The 16,863-nt window shown below is 32.0% G+C and overlaps 1 protein-coding gene across 1 annotated transcript; it reads left to right on the top strand.

Moving 5' to 3' along the window:
* Window positions 1–791: 791 nt before the first annotated feature.
* On the top strand, window positions 792–5,535 carry LOC129876207 (probable protein phosphatase 2C 46). The gene is made up of 5 exons (XM_055951571.1): window positions 792–1,194; window positions 1,552–1,972; window positions 2,495–2,862; window positions 4,200–4,436; window positions 4,963–5,535. The coding sequence occupies exons 2-5, from the start codon at window positions 1,654–1,656 to the stop codon at window positions 5,215–5,217; spliced, it is 1,179 nt and encodes a 392-aa protein (XP_055807546.1). The 5' UTR covers window positions 792–1,194; window positions 1,552–1,653; the 3' UTR covers window positions 5,218–5,535.
* Window positions 5,536–16,863: the final 11,328 nt, after the last annotated feature.

The raw sequence follows: 16,863 nt of genomic DNA, 5'->3' as shown, positions 1-16,863 counted from the left end.
AGACAATAAATGAGGATAGAAATCAATTTCTAAAAGCAAAATTCTTTAACTCTTCAAATGATGATAATATTGTCATATTAAATGGGACTACGAAACTACTAATTACCATTACCTTCTCACCTTTCAAGGAAAAGATGACTCTGAAAGAATATAAATAGGGATTTAAGTTATATATACTCACAATATAATAAAATTGGTACGTTGAATATGAAATTACTTTTTAATTTAGAGATGAATTTATAATTTTAAGTCAATAAAAATATGAGTATATCATATTACCTGTTTTATCCGTTTAATTTTATGTGAATGTTTTTTTATTAGATATTTGGATTAATTTTTTAAATCTTTTTAAATATTTTATAATATATAATAATAAAATAATACTCAATATAATTTTACAAGTGAGAAATGAATATGATATAAACAGACCTTACCCGTGTGGTAGTTAAAATTTATAAAATCTTGTAAACATTATGTAGCAATAAAATCATATTACTAAAAATAAAATGATATTTAAATACTTATAAGATGTCATAGACATTATATACATTTTTAAAATCATGTTTTTTAATATAAAGTATTTGTTGATAGCCACCCTCCCCTCGCCACCCCACCTCCACCACCAAAAGAGAAAAAGGAAAACACATGATGGAGCAGTAGTTTAGAAGGATAAATAAATGATCTTATTATATTTTTTCTGATAACCAGCCAATGTTGCCTGATATGAGGATATTTCATGGAAATTCCAATTCCAACTTGCAAAATATTATTATATCCAAAAAAAAAAACAAAAAAAACTCATTGACTCTTTTAGAGTGTCTCTGTATTGGGTACTACTTTCTTCTCTCTAGATTCTCTCTCTCTATCCTCAAGTGTGTGTGTGTGTGGAGCCCAAAGCTGGTCCTCTGCTTTGCTGGCTTCAAGCTCTCCATTCTTGATTTATAATGGGGGGTTTCTCTTCTGAAAATTTCACTTGGTCTAATGGAAACAAATAGCTCAAAACACTAAGTGATCACTCCTTTTCACTCTTTTTGTAAATCTTTTTCTCATCATGATCTTCATCCTTCAAGAAAAGTGAGAAAAAAGACAAAAAAGATTATCAAAATCAAATCCCACTTCAGTTTTTTCTTTGATTTGATGGATCCACAGATCTAATACTTTCACTTTCAGATCTTCCAATTTTCTATTGTAAAGGTTAGTTTTTTCATATCCCCTTATCTTTAATTAGTATTTATGTGAGTCTTGAAATTTGGGAAAATCAAGAAAGTTGGTTTCTTTATCTGATGTCAAAACTGGCTGACCATATACAATTCTTTGTTGAAAAAGTGATTTTGACCACTTCAAAGTTCCTTTTTTTTTATTGATGTTGAATTTTGGTATTGGATACCTTGGTTCCTTAGTTTATAGTATTCTCAGCTGTATATCAAAGTAAAGGTGACTTCTTGATGTGCATTTTGCCTTTTAATATGCAACTTGCAAGGTTATGTGTTGTTGTCAATTATATTCTTTTCTTAAGCTTATTTTAACTTGGTTGAGGATATTGTTTTATAGATTTGTACTTGCTTTGAAGAGGAACATATCCAAAGTTGAGGTTTATTTAGTGTGTCCTGTTAGATGTGGAGAGTTTAGATGGTGTATTGGAGGAGATGAGGTATGTTATCTGGGTTAATGAACTTCTTGAGGGCCTGTTTTCAGCCAAGGGCCAATCGACACGTTCATACAGGTTCCGATGCCAGTGGACGTCAAGATGGGCTGCTATGGTATAAGGATACAGGGCAACATTTTAATGGAGAGTTCTCAATGGCTGTAGTTCAGGCTAATAGTCTATTGGAAGATCAAAGCCAAGTTGAATCTGGGTGCCTCGGATTGAATGATTCAGGTCCATATGGTACCTTTGTTGGAATTTATGATGGCCATGGTGGTCCTGAGACTTCAAGGTTCATCAATGATCACCTCTTCCAGCATCTCAAGAGTAAGTTTTTATAACCACTTCGAATCGAGTTGTTCAATTTTTTCAGTTTCAGGGGGGATAATCAATACTATTTCGATGGTTCATGATGAGGTGAGCTGAATCCTGTCTTCTTACTTTTAAAATTGTTTTTCGAGTTAATTCGAGGAGTCTTAAGTATTAGCTATGTATTAGCTTTTAAGGACTAACAATAATCAAAAGTCCAAGTAGCCCCTTGGGGCTTTGACTTAGTGGCAAGAGCGCATTGCTTGATGTGTGGTTAGGAGCACATCATGGATTCAACCTTGCAGTAGGCAAAAGCCGGCTAATTAATTGGAGATGAGGAAAGGGGCGAGCCCAGTACCCATGGAGTTTCGAACTGTTGGGGATTTCTAGGTTATAAAAAAAAAATCACAGCAAACATATAGTACTCTAGATGCAAAGTATCTCTTTTTTGTGAAGTTATTATGTTAACTTCCCTGGACAATGTTTGTATTATTTTAGGGCCTCTAGGTTTTCACTCGACCACTTGGTTCAAATATGCAGGTTTTACGTCTGAGCAGCAAACTGTGTCTGTGGAGGTGATCCGGAAGGCATTTCAAGCCACAGAAGAGGGTTTCCTCTCTATTGTCACAAGGCGATGGCCCGTACAACCTCAGATTGCTGCTGTTGGATCATGCTGCCTTGTTGGAGTTATCTGCAGTGGGACATTATATATTGCCAATCTTGGCGACTCTCGGGCAGTCTTGGGGAGACTTGTCAAGGCAACTGGAGAGATTATTGCTATTCAGCTTTCGGCAGAACACAATGCAAGTATTGAATCTGTTAGGCAGGAAATGCAGTCTTTGCATCCAGATGACTCGCAAATTGTAGTTTTAAAGCACAATGTTTGGCGCGTGAAGGGCATTATACAGGTAAGATCTTCTTTGCATTCCTAAGCTGTTTCTGTTTCTGTTTTCCCAGCTCAAAGTATTTTTAATGCTTTTATTACTGAATATTCTTTAAATAGCAATTCACAAATTCTGTTCCTTAGCAAGGAGGATCGTCATAGACTTTAAATATTGTTGATGCTCCTTAATTAGTTGTGTATTCTCTTGAACTTTAATATAAGTTTGTGACGGTTCTACTTCTGACATTATTATTCTTTATAGTAACAATACTAGCTGTTGTCTCGTCGCCTACTACATCGATGTAATAGTATTTAAGGTTGCTACCTCAACTGAATAGCATTTCAAAGTTGAAGATATTTTTTTCCTTCGGTTGGAAGGTCTTTGTTTGCTCTTCCGACTATTAATATTTAAAGCTCTAATTTTTGCTAGCACCAGAGTGTTGATTATTCAAGAATCAATATGCATAGTATGCTCTGGAGGTCATGCTTCTCCTTTCTTTGTTCTAGTATTAGCTTGAGCCCTGAGGCATACTTGAGACTTGAATCGTCTATCTTGGTCTGATCTGTATTCGCAGCATGCTTTGCTTTTTGTTCATTTTAAATTTGAGCAGTGTGTTTCGCCGTCTTATGTCCCTGATAACAGAAGCGTGAGTACAAGATTGGGTTTGTTAAGTCCCATGTCTTGTGTTTCTCATGTATAGAGTATCTGAGGTGGTATTTTATTATGAATTCCCTTCATTTAGGAGATGCATATGATGATAATTCCTGTCCAATGTTTGAAATGGTCTTGCACACTTGGTGCTCCTCTTAGATTATCATATATACTATACTACCATCAATAATGCATTCTCTGAATTTAAATTAATTGTACCCGCTTGTAGAAAGTGATATACTGCCCTTGATATGAACTATGATAGTCTTTCTGTCCAAATTATATATCACATAAATGTGTAATGAACGACAAAGCTCTCCTTTTGTGAATGTTAGCATAATAGGATAGTCAGAATGGAAATATGAACCTTCAATTTCTTAAAGAGACTATTTGTTGTATAGCAATTCTTTAAACATTCTCAGAAGCCCTTAGAAAGACCAGCATGATAATGTTTTTTTTCCTTTTTAGCGTTACAATAGAACTTCTGTATGACCTTTGCATTTGTTCTGGGTAAGCACTAAATTAGTTTAGTTTCCACGAGGCATTCCATATACTTATGATAGGCTGATGTTCAAAAGCAATTTCAATCTTTTGGAAACATAGAACCTTGGCCACTAATGGAGGAGAATACTATTAAGGAGTTCATTTACGTTGCCTTTTTTTTTTGTTGCTGGCTCATAATCTGATGATCTGTATACTTCATCTTGCAGATCTCAAGATCCATTGGAGATGTGTACTTAAAGAAAGCTGAATTCAACCGGGAACCGTTGTATGCTAAGTTTCGGCTCCGCGAACCATTTCGAAGACCCATATTGAGCTCAGATCCAGCTATTTTGGTGCACCAGGTGCAACCTCAGGATCAGTTTATTATATTTGCCTCGGATGGTCTCTGGGAACACCTAAGTAACCAAGAAGCTGTTGACATTGTACAAAATCACCCACGCAATGTAAGAGATCCCCTTTGATACATGCTTTTGCCATTTTCTAACTTTTTCGGTGATTCTAATTTTTACCTATAGGGAATTCAAAGTTTCAGGATTTATAGTAACATTATACTACCATTTAAAGAACAAGTGTATCATTATTGCTTGGCTCTTCGATGCACACTTTTGATTGGTTACTGGTGCCCTATAAACCTGATTACATCAGCTCTCTTCCTGAAAATTTCTTAAATGCAAGGAAGTCGGATGCAGCCTCTTGCAGAAATGCAGTGTAAGGCTGTGTATAATAGACCCTTGTGATCCAGCTCTTCCATGGATCTGCGTATATAGACCCTCGTGGTCTGTCCAACAATAAAGAAACTTACACTGTCATAGTAAGAAAACCAATTTCACTGCCTTGTTCCTCAGAAGAGGTCCTAAGTAAACTTTCGGTTTTTGTTTGCACTAGATAGATGTAATACAAAGCTATATATGTCAACTACAAAAGAAAAACAGTTGGACCAAACATAAGCTCTTCTTTGCCACTTGGCAGGGGATCGCGAAAAGGCTAGTGAAAACTGCATTGCACGTAGCAGCAAAGAAAAGGGAGATGAGGTACTCAGACTTGAAGAAAATTGATCGTGGAGTACGTAGACATTTCCATGATGACATCTCCGTTGTGGTAGTATTCCTCGACTCAGATTCCGCGAGCAGGGCTAGCTCTGTGAAGGTACCTAACCTGTCTGTGAAAGGTGGTGGCATAAGTCTGCCTCGAAACACACTTGCTCCTTTCACCACTTCAAACTAATCGTGGTGCGTGCGCAACTCAATGAAGCTCTTCCAAATGATGTTGTACTATTTTCTTGTGAATACCAGATAGCTTCTGAAAAGATAACAGCAGGCCTGCAATTTTTATTTTTTTAATTAATGTACACCTTTAGTTTAACTGAGACTAATACAGATTTAGTTCCTATGCTCAAGGGACTTGAAAAAAAGAGATCTACACAATTAGGCTTCTATTACTTCCTCTCAACTTTTTTATTTGGATTTTGTAAATTATGTGAACTGGCCGCTGTAAATGTTTTTATGCCTTAATTATTCTTTAATGCTCTATTTTTTATGTCAACTGGAGTGATAACTTGTATGCATTAATCGTGTAATTTTATTATTCTTTTACGATATAGCAGGTAATGTCTTATTTTTGCAGGTTGCTAATCTACATTCTTACTGTTTAAGGGTACCTATGTGTAGTTTTTTTTTTTTTTTTTTTACGTGATCTAACTATTTTACATTGTCAGTGTATATAAGTTAAACTTGGCCCACCCGTCAAATTATTGTCAAATGAATTATATCAAATTAGCTGTACAACACGAATTTAAATTAGTTGGGAATCGCGAATACAAATTAATTGGCAGTGGGTCGTGAATGCAGGATGATTTTGGTGGGGAGGGAGGGGGGGGGGGGGCGGTAAGGCCGAATTTTGATGGTTTTGGACGAAATTGGTGAATAGTCTGGCTCTTACGGTATACAAATGCGTTACAACTGTTCCCAACTGTAAAATAGTCAACATCTAAGTCAAAAATATTTTAACGTATTAAAAATACTTCAAAAATGTCCTTTTATTTATCTATTGAATTAAAAATGTCCGTATAGAAATGGTTCAAAAATGTCTTTCTTCCACCTATTGAATCAAAAATGCCCTTAACATATTAGTAATGATTCAAATTTGATCTTCTTCTACCTAAAAATATATTTATAAACTATTTAATATGTCCGCATTTTGTGCGATCTTAATATATTTTATCGATAAATATAATTTTTTTATAACATCAAAATATTTTTAAAAATTCTTTTTAGCCTTCAAATTTGAATAAATTAAAACTCAACTTTTTAATTCATTTTACTTCTATTAGCATCTTAGTTATATATTTTTTTTCATTGTCTAACAATTTTAGTCTTTTAAAACTATCAAAATTTTTGTATAAACTATGTTAACTGATAATGTATTTACACTCAGAAAAAAAATTCAACAAAAATTAACTTTTTATGGGTACACATAATGAAATTCCTCTTCTCTATGACTAAAACAATATTTTTATACAACATATATTCGGATTAATTCACACGTTATTTCATATATTTTATTTAAAGCAAATATTTCTATTAGGTAAGACAAATGAACAAGAATTTTTCAAAAAAAAAATTACAAATAAAAAAACTAAATAATTGTCAAAGTACTATTAAAAAATCTATTGACATATATAATTAGAATTAATAAATTTTGAGTCATTTCTAATATGCTTAGGGAATTTTTTATCTAATAGGTATAGGGAAGAGCAAATTTGAACCATTTCTAATAGATTAAGAGCATTTTTGATCTAATAAGTGGAAGAATGACATTTTTGGTCCAATAAATAAAATGACAATTTTGAACCATTTCTAATACATTGAGGACATTTTTGACCCATTAGGTGGAAGAACTGACAAATTTGGTCCAATAAATGGAAGAAAGACATTTTTGAACAATTTCTAATACGTTAAGGATATTTTTGAACCTTTTCCATTATTTTTTCTTGTCGGCATGATTGGCAAGAAGAGTGGGCTTTCGGTTCAACTTTATCAAACTTCGATTTGATTTTTTATTTTTGATTTTGAAAAAGTGTACATCAAACACCAAATCAAACTAATTCAGTTTGATTTGATTGGATATTTTTAAAATGATTTTTTTTATGCAAATGAGTAGAGTAAAATGAAGATCAAATTAATCATTTAAAGACTTCAAATATTTAAATGTAAAACAGAAATATATAAGCGACGCACAACAGACTTCAAAAATTTTAATGTACATAGCAGCAAACATAGCTGCTGCTTAGCAAGGTTGTGAAAAATTTTGGGCCTAAACATGAGTATTAGTAATTTGGAATATTCTTTTAAAAAAACTAATAATAATTCGGTTCTTTGAATTTGATGTACTGAAAAATCGCGATACTTAGATCGTAGAAGCGAACACCGAATTAGTTGAGTTTGATTGGATTTTTTAATTTTTTGATATTTATGCTCACTCGTTAGTGACAAGATGTTAAATTAGGTCTTAGCCCTACTCACACCTCAAAAGCTAGCTTAAAGGGAGGATGATTGTCCAAACCTTATAAGGAGTTCGCTCACCTCATTAACCACCAATGTGGACTTTTGTCATTCTTCAACAGTCAACCTCACGCCTAGTGCTTAGCATCTGGAGCGTGGACAATTTTAATTTCTGGGGCCTAACAATGAATGAGACGGGTTTTGCTCTGATACCATGTTAAATTAGATTTTAAGCCTAACTCACACCCAAAAGGTAGCTCAATAAGGGAAGTTTGTCCAAGTCTTATAACACCCCACCTCACGCCTAGTGCTTAGCATCTGGTGTGGGCAATTTTAATTTCGGAGGCCCAACATTGGGTGAGACGGGTCCTACTCTGATAACATGTTAAATTAGGTCTTAGGCCTAACTCACACTCAAAAGTTAGCTCAAAGGGAGGAGGTTAGCATCTGATGCGTGGACAATTTTAATTTTGGGGGGCCCAACATTAAGTGAAACGGATCCTGCTTTGATATCATGTTAACTTAGGTGTTAGGCCTAACTCACCCCCCTCCCCAAAAGCTAGCCCATGAAAGGAGGTTTATTCAAGTCCATATAAGAAAATCAATTTTCCATCCCTCTACCAACGTGGAACTTCTTAACACAAGAATTAGAACTTGGGAATAAAAACTAGGCTCTAAATATAAATAAATTGTAGCTACTATTTCTTAGAATGTCACATGCGACTAGGACGGTGTAACGATTGGATTTGAGAATTATTGGTTTTATATTTCGGTTTTTGAATTATGCAAAATGTAATCTGGATTCGATCAAAATAAGTTTGGAGTGAATTAGATTTTTTAGCTTCAATTTTAAATTAGATATTTTGAGTTCAATTTTAGATTAACAGATTTGGTTAATTCAGAGTTTTGATTTTGAGCTTATACATTGAGTTGCTTCTTCTTTTTACAAAAATGAACATTTAAATAAAGTATTCATATCTTTTTAGTTTCTTATTCATATCACAATCATTTAAATAAAGTATTCGTGAAAACAATGAAACCATTATCAAGAAAAATGCAACAAAAACATTAATAAGGTCCTATGAATTAACAAGTTCAATATAGTAAAATTATGTCATAACAAAAATATAGCTCAAAACTTGCATTATAAATATTTAATCCAAAACTTAACCTGATATACAATAATATACATCCGAAATATAATAATAAAATATAAAAAAAACTATATATTTCTTTTACAAAAATATTTAAAAACTTGATATACAATATTATACGCTTAATATACAAAACAAAATTATAAGAGATACTTATACATTGAATACAATAATATACACTATTATATAAAAAACATTGACTTCGTCTTCTTGCTTGAATCCAAACACCAAATTCATCCATAAACACCTCAAAAACTATATATCAAATCACCCAAATTTCAGATTTAGGTTCCTCAATACATAACTGATCTTTTGCAACAATAACCACTCGAAATGAAGCTTATTTGCAGCAAAACAATTGTCTTTCAACAATGGCTAAATACTAATTTTCTGTTGTAGAAAAAATCAATAAGAATCTTTTGTTAGCAATGGGGGAGTTTCACTATGAAGCAAGGTGAAAAATAAGTGATTTTGATAAGTCTAGTGAGATGGAGATCAAATGTAAATTATTCAAATGATTTTTGGAATATAAATCGGGTACCGTTAGAAGTGGAACAACTGGTTATATATGATTTTTCATGGTAAAAGATAGCATTAATATGGTGTATTCAATGTGGGTTTGTGAAAGAAAAATTAATAAAAGTTTGTTGTTAACAATAGTGGAGTTTCATTATGAAGGAAGACAGGAATTTAAGCTTAATTTTTAGGCAAGCATTGAAAACCTTGGTTAAATTATGTAAAGTAATTTTATGAGCTGCACTAGAGTGTAATTATTTGAAGTAAATTATTTAATTATTTGAGTTATTTGAATGTAAAATTATTTAATTATAAAAAACGTAAAATTTATATAGTACAACAAAGTTGAATTTCAAGTCAAAGAAACACACATTCTAAAAAAGGAAAGAACCTCATTGGGTTAATGAGGTAGATTATTGGTCCTTTTATTTTGTACAACTGCAAAGTAAAAATTCATATGCTGTGCTAGGTTAACCAAATTTTATTTTATATGAATATCTGAAATGTAACTTTTGCATATTTTCATTTTACGATTTGATGAATTAAACAAGTTGAAGCTTCAAATCAACAGGCACCAGTGGTCTAGTGGTGGAATAATACCCTGCCACAGTACAGACCCGGGTTCAATTCCCGGCTGGTGCATAACAAAGAGTGCTGTGATGATAAATGCGCAATGGGTGAGATTTGGGTCTCTACCAAGTCTGATATCAGACGATAAAATGTCGCATCTGAGCCTTTTTTTTTTGTTTGTTTTTGTTTTAGTGACAAACTGAGAAAGAAAATATACGTCTTTAATGTCGGGCTAAGGAATGAAAATTAAAAATTTAAGTTATATACAAAATGGATCATATTGGATAAAAAGATAAAACATGGACTGATTTTAATAGCATTGTCGACCAATTTCTAGCCAATTATTGATATACAAAGTTATATACAAAATGGATCAAATATAATAGAACTATTTCATGTGTCTAGAAATGAATTATCTGGTACAATTTCTAGCCAATTATTGGAGGAGTTCAATGCCTTGCACTTAAGTAACTTTTATGGTTCTAATTTATTTTTTTCCAAACTGATCCCTAGCTATTTAGTGCCTTGGTAAAAAGATTTGCAATTTTATCTTTATTCATCCAAAAAGTCATGAAAAGGATCGGAAACCCTTTTCAATTTTATCTCTCAAATAGTTTTAATATGCTTAGTTGTTTTATATTGACATGAATTCTTAGCTATATTGAGACACTTATATTATTGTCACATTAAATGAGTACACAATCCACAATAATTCAGCATAATAAGAGGCCGGAACTACATTAATTCTGTACTCATATTGATAAACTAATTGACCGAACTGTATATATCCGTAATTTTTTCTTATTTAATTAGTATTATCATTCTTCTCTCATTCGACATTAATTTTCCCTGCAGTATTCGTTTGGTGTAGTGGTGGAGGAGGAAGGAAACAGAAGCGTACGCAAAATTTTATTCAATTTTAAATGACGCCCACTTAGTTAAAGGTGTCTCCGGCACAGGGAGGGAGGTATTTTCTTAAAGGTTTAGATCTTGTCCATAGTGGATCTACTCACTAATGTTAAGGTATAAGGTGACAGGTATGTCCAAAGATGTTGTCGTTGCAAGAGATCTAAGACATGTTACATGTTTTCTTGTTTGCATATATGAAATTTCTTTTCTCGTCTTATTATGCAACATCTTTTTTAGTTTCAACTATATCTTTCTTCAAAACATACTTTCCTTAATTCTTTCCTCAAAAACAGTAAATGCAATTCCAAATGTCACTTCTCATCTTTGTTTCAAGTCAACATTTTGTTGTTCGGTTCGACATTTTAATTTTGTGCTCTCTATTCTTAAATAATAGGGGATGACAATTTAAGTTCATATAAGGTGAAAATAGTTCATTTAATTTATATTTATTTAAATAAATCACTCATATTTTTTAAATGAATAAAATTGGACTGATCTAATTTAAGGGTTCATACAAATATGAACAAAATGAATAAAATATAAAAATTCATATAGACCCATAGATCCTCACTCATAATAAAAAATTCTTAATTGCACTAAAAAAATATATTTATTTATTTATTTATTTTAAAAGAAGAACATTAAGTGGGGGGGGGGGGGGATGAGGATAGGGTAGAGGTGAGGTATGAATTTTTTTTTTTTTTTTTTATTTAAAAAATTTGTGGGTGGCGTGGGGATAGGTTTGGGGGTGAAAAAAAATTTAACTTTTATTTTGAATTTTTTCTTTAAAATTTTTTTGGGGGTAGGGGTCCGAGTGGGTGGGCGAAAAATTTAATTTTTTTTTGGAATTTATTTTAATTATTTTTTAAAAAATTGGTGCTTGGGTGGGAGCAGGGAGACGGGTGTGGGTGAGCGAATTTTTTTTGATATTTTTAAAAGTAAAAATTGGGGGTGGTAGAGGTATGGGTGCGGCTGCCGTGGGAGTTGGGTGGGAGTGGGTAGATGATGGGGTATGGAAGTAGAAAAAAAATAATTCTTTAAAAAATAATTATTTAGGAGTGGATTGGGTGGTAAGAGTTGAGTATTAATAATTTAGTTTTGATTTGATTTTTTTTTCTTTAGGAGATTAAAGTGAATTAAAATTATTTTATCTAAATTATATTTGACAAAAATCATATGTACTCATATTTTATATGGGTGGATTGTAATCTAATCTATTTTGGCTCAATTTTATTCAATCCATTTAAATTCGATCCAATCCAATAATTTGTCACTCCTACGTAAAGGACAAATCATATACTCACTTTTTTATGTGAATGTTTTTGATTGAGCTCAAAAAATTTAAAAATAAATAAAACTTTTGAAATTTGGAATTCGTGTGGTTTTAAACATGAAATAATTTACGTGGCTATTAAAGTGTCTCATTAAGATAAAATAAAATGTTTAAAAAAAATTGTTAAAAATGAACAAAAAAGAAAATAAATTATTTACATAAATTGAAATGGAAGGAAAAAAACAGAGTGATGCTTTTTCTCCTTCCCTTTTTATCCCTCTTTTGTTTACTCTTCTTTTCTTTTCCTTCTGTTCTCTTTCATGTTAGTGTACTGCTTGAGCTCCAGCAGAGCTGTTCAAAATCGAGCCTAAATTGATTAGTTGAATCGAATTTTTTTTATTAATTTATTGGTAATGAGTTATTGGTTTAGCGGCTTTAATAATGGCTCTAATTTTTTTTATTATCAAGTTATTGATTTTTAACGGTTTAAGATTTTTTCTTAAGTTTAATCGATAACCTGATAGTAACTTAATAATTTATATTTATTACCATTTAGTATATAAAATCCTTTACTTAGGATTTCATTTTCATACTGTTACTTTTAGTTGTCTCAAACTCTTGGTTATTCTACAATGTTTTGCATTTACTTATGAACAAGACACAATTTATCAACTCATGTGTATGGTTCATTTGGTTTGTCACCTTATTTTAAAGTCGTTTTCAATGATTTTTTTTTGTGTCAAATCTTAACTGTTAAATCGATAACCGAATTGATAATAACCGATAAGTCAATATCTTAATGGTTCTATAACGATTTGACATGTCTATAAACCGATAATCGATATGTCAAATCGATAAATTTCAAAATCAAATCGAACCGACTGATACAGAGCCTTAAGCTCTAGTTTTAGTGTATTTCTTGTACTGTTGTCTTGTTTCATTACGGTGGTGTTAGGTGGAAAATCCAGAATTTTATTTAATTAAGGAATTCATAAAATAAAAATATAGTGATTGAGATTTGAACTTGAAACTCCTAAGCCACCGAATCTAATCTTTTGTTTTCTTTTTTGGTTGAAACTTGGACGATCCATATTTTATTTATCACCCACCAAGCTCAAATTACAACTTAAAGTTATATCTATCTAGAGCAAAATAACAGTAGCCAACTTTTTCTTTAGCCCTTCTAGCCACTCTTGTCCACGTCCCTACAAATTTGCTTCCTATATCAATAAATATCCATTGGTGCTTTATACTGCCACCAATTTGTTCCTTTCAAAATATAAATGATCAATCCATTTCACCTATAGATTTACCTTTATCTTTATATATACAATGTATTTTTTTATCGAGAGAGTTTGGATGAACAATTTTCCGACCCTAGATCCGCCTAGTGGTGTTTGTTGTTGGGATGAGAAAGCATCACAACTAAAGTTTGATATGATAATAAATAATGAAAATAAATTGGACACGAGAATTTTACGTGGAAACCCTCAAACAAATAGAGGGGAAAAACCACGGGGTAGAAGGATTTTACTATTTTGATATGGAGTACACCGCTATCAAATACAAGGAGAAAACAACAATTAACACTTCTCTTTTGTAAAAAGAACAACTCACTAAAGAGGACACTTAAAACTACAATATTTATTTTGGTGTATAACTCTCTTTGTGTTTTTACTCTCTCTCTTTCTGAATTGTGGATGCTTTATATGAGGGCAAAAGGCCCTCTATTTATAGAAAATAATAACGTGTAAAAAAAATTTACACGTAAAATTTTTCAAAGGAAGAACGTGTTTTCTACGCATTAACAAAGTTAGGCAACAACTTATCCTCAAAAGTCAAAAGTTGTTGCTAACTGTCTTGCTGCCTTTTACTTTTTCCTCCTTGCAATTGCTTTTTAACAATTGCTGCTTTTTCCTTTTCTTCCTTGCAATTGACTTTTTCTTTGCTGTCTGTCTTTTCTTTCCATTTGTAGCATTGTAGGAGGTAAAGCCTAGTAGTGGCTTTGATGGATTAAGCCTTCGAGTTTCAGCATCCATCCATATATTTTAGACATCTTCATTTGTTTTATTATACACTTGTTTTAGTGGCTTTGGTGGATTAAGCCTTCGAGTTTCAGCATCCGACCATATATTTTAGACATCTATATTTGTTTTATTATACACTTGTTTTAGTGACTTTGGTGAATGATGGTAGATTAAAGTTTTGTCCTCGTTAAGGAAACCTCTAATCTGCAAATTGAATCATTGGAATATAGGGATATTGACGGGGAAGTTTATAGAGTTAGTGAAGATTCTAAATAAGGGAAAGATAAATATAACTTGTGTCTAGGAAGCCAAATGAGTGAGAGTTAAGAGGCGAGATGTAGAAAAATTCAAATTATAGTACTCCAGATGCTCAAGAAATAATAATGAAGTAGACATTTTAGTATATCGAGAACTCAGGTAGCTAGTGGTAGAAGTAATTAAGAAAGTGAAACAATATTATGATGGATTGAACTAGTTATTAGGGGACTTACCTTGAACATAACTAGTACATATACATATAAAACAGTCTTGGACGAGGAGGATAATAACGATTTTGGAATGACTTGGACAAGGTTATGAGGAATATCACGCATACCAAGAAGTTACTTATGGGAGAAGATTTCAATAACCACAACGGGACAACTTCTAAGGGTTTCGGGGATAGGAATGAATGAGGAGTTTCTTTTGGACTTTGCAAGAGCACTTGATTTAGTGGTGGCTAATTCAAGTTGTTTAAAGAACGAGGATCACTTGGTGTTCTTTTTTGTAGTATGATGCTTAAGACTCAGATAGATAATCTTTTTATACAATGTGATAGAAATATTTGTAAAAGGTTATCTCAAGTGAGTATTTTACAACTTAACTTTCAAAATCCGAGTCTGATTCTAGTTGTCATCGGCACTCAAGATCACGAATGACCTGGACCAAGTGGACCCTTGGTATTGACATGCTGCTAATGAACAAATATGACATTTTATGAAATGCGAGTGAAAGCTAAAACATAACTAACTGAAACATGTACTTAACATAGGTCTGAATAAAATGATTAAAAAATCCATGGAACTAAACAACGAATAAAATTATCTATTATACTAATTGGAATGAAAGAAATAAGTTTGTCGGGACATGAACCCTGGATACCTTAAAAAATAAATGATTGTCTTAATGATAGACCTAGCTGCTAACTAATCCAGGAAGTCCTTGAATGAGGAAGATTCACCAACTGTTGATTGCAGGGGTGGAGTCATAAATTTCACAAAGGATGTCCAAGCATTACATAAGCAACTTTTTTGACGAATGGGTACATTGAAACTTTTAAAATCGAACTACGTAATATTCATAATTATTTTTTTAATGAATAAATGTACCAACATTTTAAAGATCAAACTGCATAATATTTAGCTAATATTTGTGTTTAATTTAATATGAAGTAAACGAACAAAGCAAAAATAGAGAGAGGGGAGAAGATTTAGCTTAAGATGAACTAATTTTTATGTTTCAAGCTTTTACTAAACTCTGTCAAGCTTTCACTAAACTCTGGTGACGACAAAAATAACAATGAGACATGAAAAATGGAAGCAGAATCAAACGAGATCTTCTTTTGCTTGATTTTAGCAGCGTTATAGAAATTTTTTAGAGTTAGCTTATTAACTTTATATTAAATAATTACATTTTACTTTTATTTTAAATTTTAATGAAAAAAATGAAAAGTCAAAGTCATTGAAAATCCAGTGGCTACTACACTTTTATTTTTTTCTTAGATTTTTAAGTTGTAGGTTTCTAATTAACAATTATTTTAATAAGTAATATTTGAATTATTTCAAAAATAATAAAATTATTAACTATTATATAGAAAGTAATTTAATTATACTTAGACAATTAAAGGATCTTCAAAATTGATTAAAAGACAACAATTGTAGGAATCCGTAGAGTCCTACTGCACCGCACCAACTTGTTGGGGTGTGCAAAGTGTTATATTTAACTATTTAGAGTAGCATTTTACTTATATATATAATATAATTTTGCGAAAAAGGGTGTTCAGCTGGACACCTTGGTATCATCGTAACTCTGCCTCTGGCTAATCAAAAAGCTGCAACTTCTCTAGTCACGAGTCTGAGAGAGAATACTTGAATCTACATCATAAAAGAATTCAAAGTAAAGAAAAGTATGTGGTTAGTACGTGGAATGTACTGAGTATGTAAGGCGAGACCAACAAAACATTTCGAGTGGTAATATGTAATAAAAACTAGAGAGTTTTTAACAATCATAAACATAGTGAAAAAATGAAAGACATCTCAAAATCGGTGTATAAATGTCATATGTTAAACCACTTTCAAAAATATAAGGGTGAATTTATTTCTGTAATCCTGGACCGAAAATAGAGCTAAGATGTCATATTTATATAATCATGATGATGATACAATACATGGAAGTAATAGTATTTTTACGGGGAGTTTCTTACAATTGACATACATCATATGAGCTCATGATGTCCAATTTATAATCTCAGTTGGGAGGGTTGTCGTTTACCTTACCAGAGTATAGAACCTATCTATGTTATATGGATCCACTAACTAAGCCTCAAAGGGCTAAAGGAGTTGACCAACTAGCAATACTCAAATCCTATGATGGTACATAGTTATGAGCCTTGAATTTTCTAAATCAACGTCGTCTCGGTTCTACATAATCCTCTCAATATAATATACATATATTGATGCTCATTAATAGGTAAACTATCTATCTGTCTGAATCAAGTGTGCGAGAAAGCTCAAAAATCATATCTCAAATAGTTTGTATCGAAGTTAAAATCCACATCATGCTAATTTCACGCTTAAAAATTATCAACGTTAAAGAAACCATAAAAATCATGCTAAATTAATTCAATAAGGTTTAAAAACTGAAGCAAACCACTCAAGAACATA

This window comes from Solanum dulcamara, chromosome 12 (genome assembly GCF_947179165.1).
Source record: "Solanum dulcamara chromosome 12, daSolDulc1.2, whole genome shotgun sequence".
Classification (NCBI taxonomy): Eukaryota; Viridiplantae; Streptophyta; class Magnoliopsida; order Solanales; family Solanaceae; genus Solanum; species Solanum dulcamara.
This window is presented reverse-complemented; position numbering and strand designations above follow the sequence as displayed.

Bases quoted from the DNA above. Each gene is read 5' to 3' on its own strand.
- LOC129876207 (XM_055951571.1), top strand. From the start codon at position 1,654: ATGTTATCTGGGTTAATGAACTTCTTGAGGGCCTGTTTTCAGCCAAGG. The intron at 2,863-4,199 runs GTAAGATCTTCT...TTCATCTTGCAG, and splicing joins GCGTGAAGGGCATTATACAG to ATCTCAAGATCCATTGGAGA. The intron at 4,437-4,962 runs GTAAGAGATCCC...GCCACTTGGCAG, and splicing joins TACAAAATCACCCACGCAAT to GGGATCGCGAAAAGGCTAGT.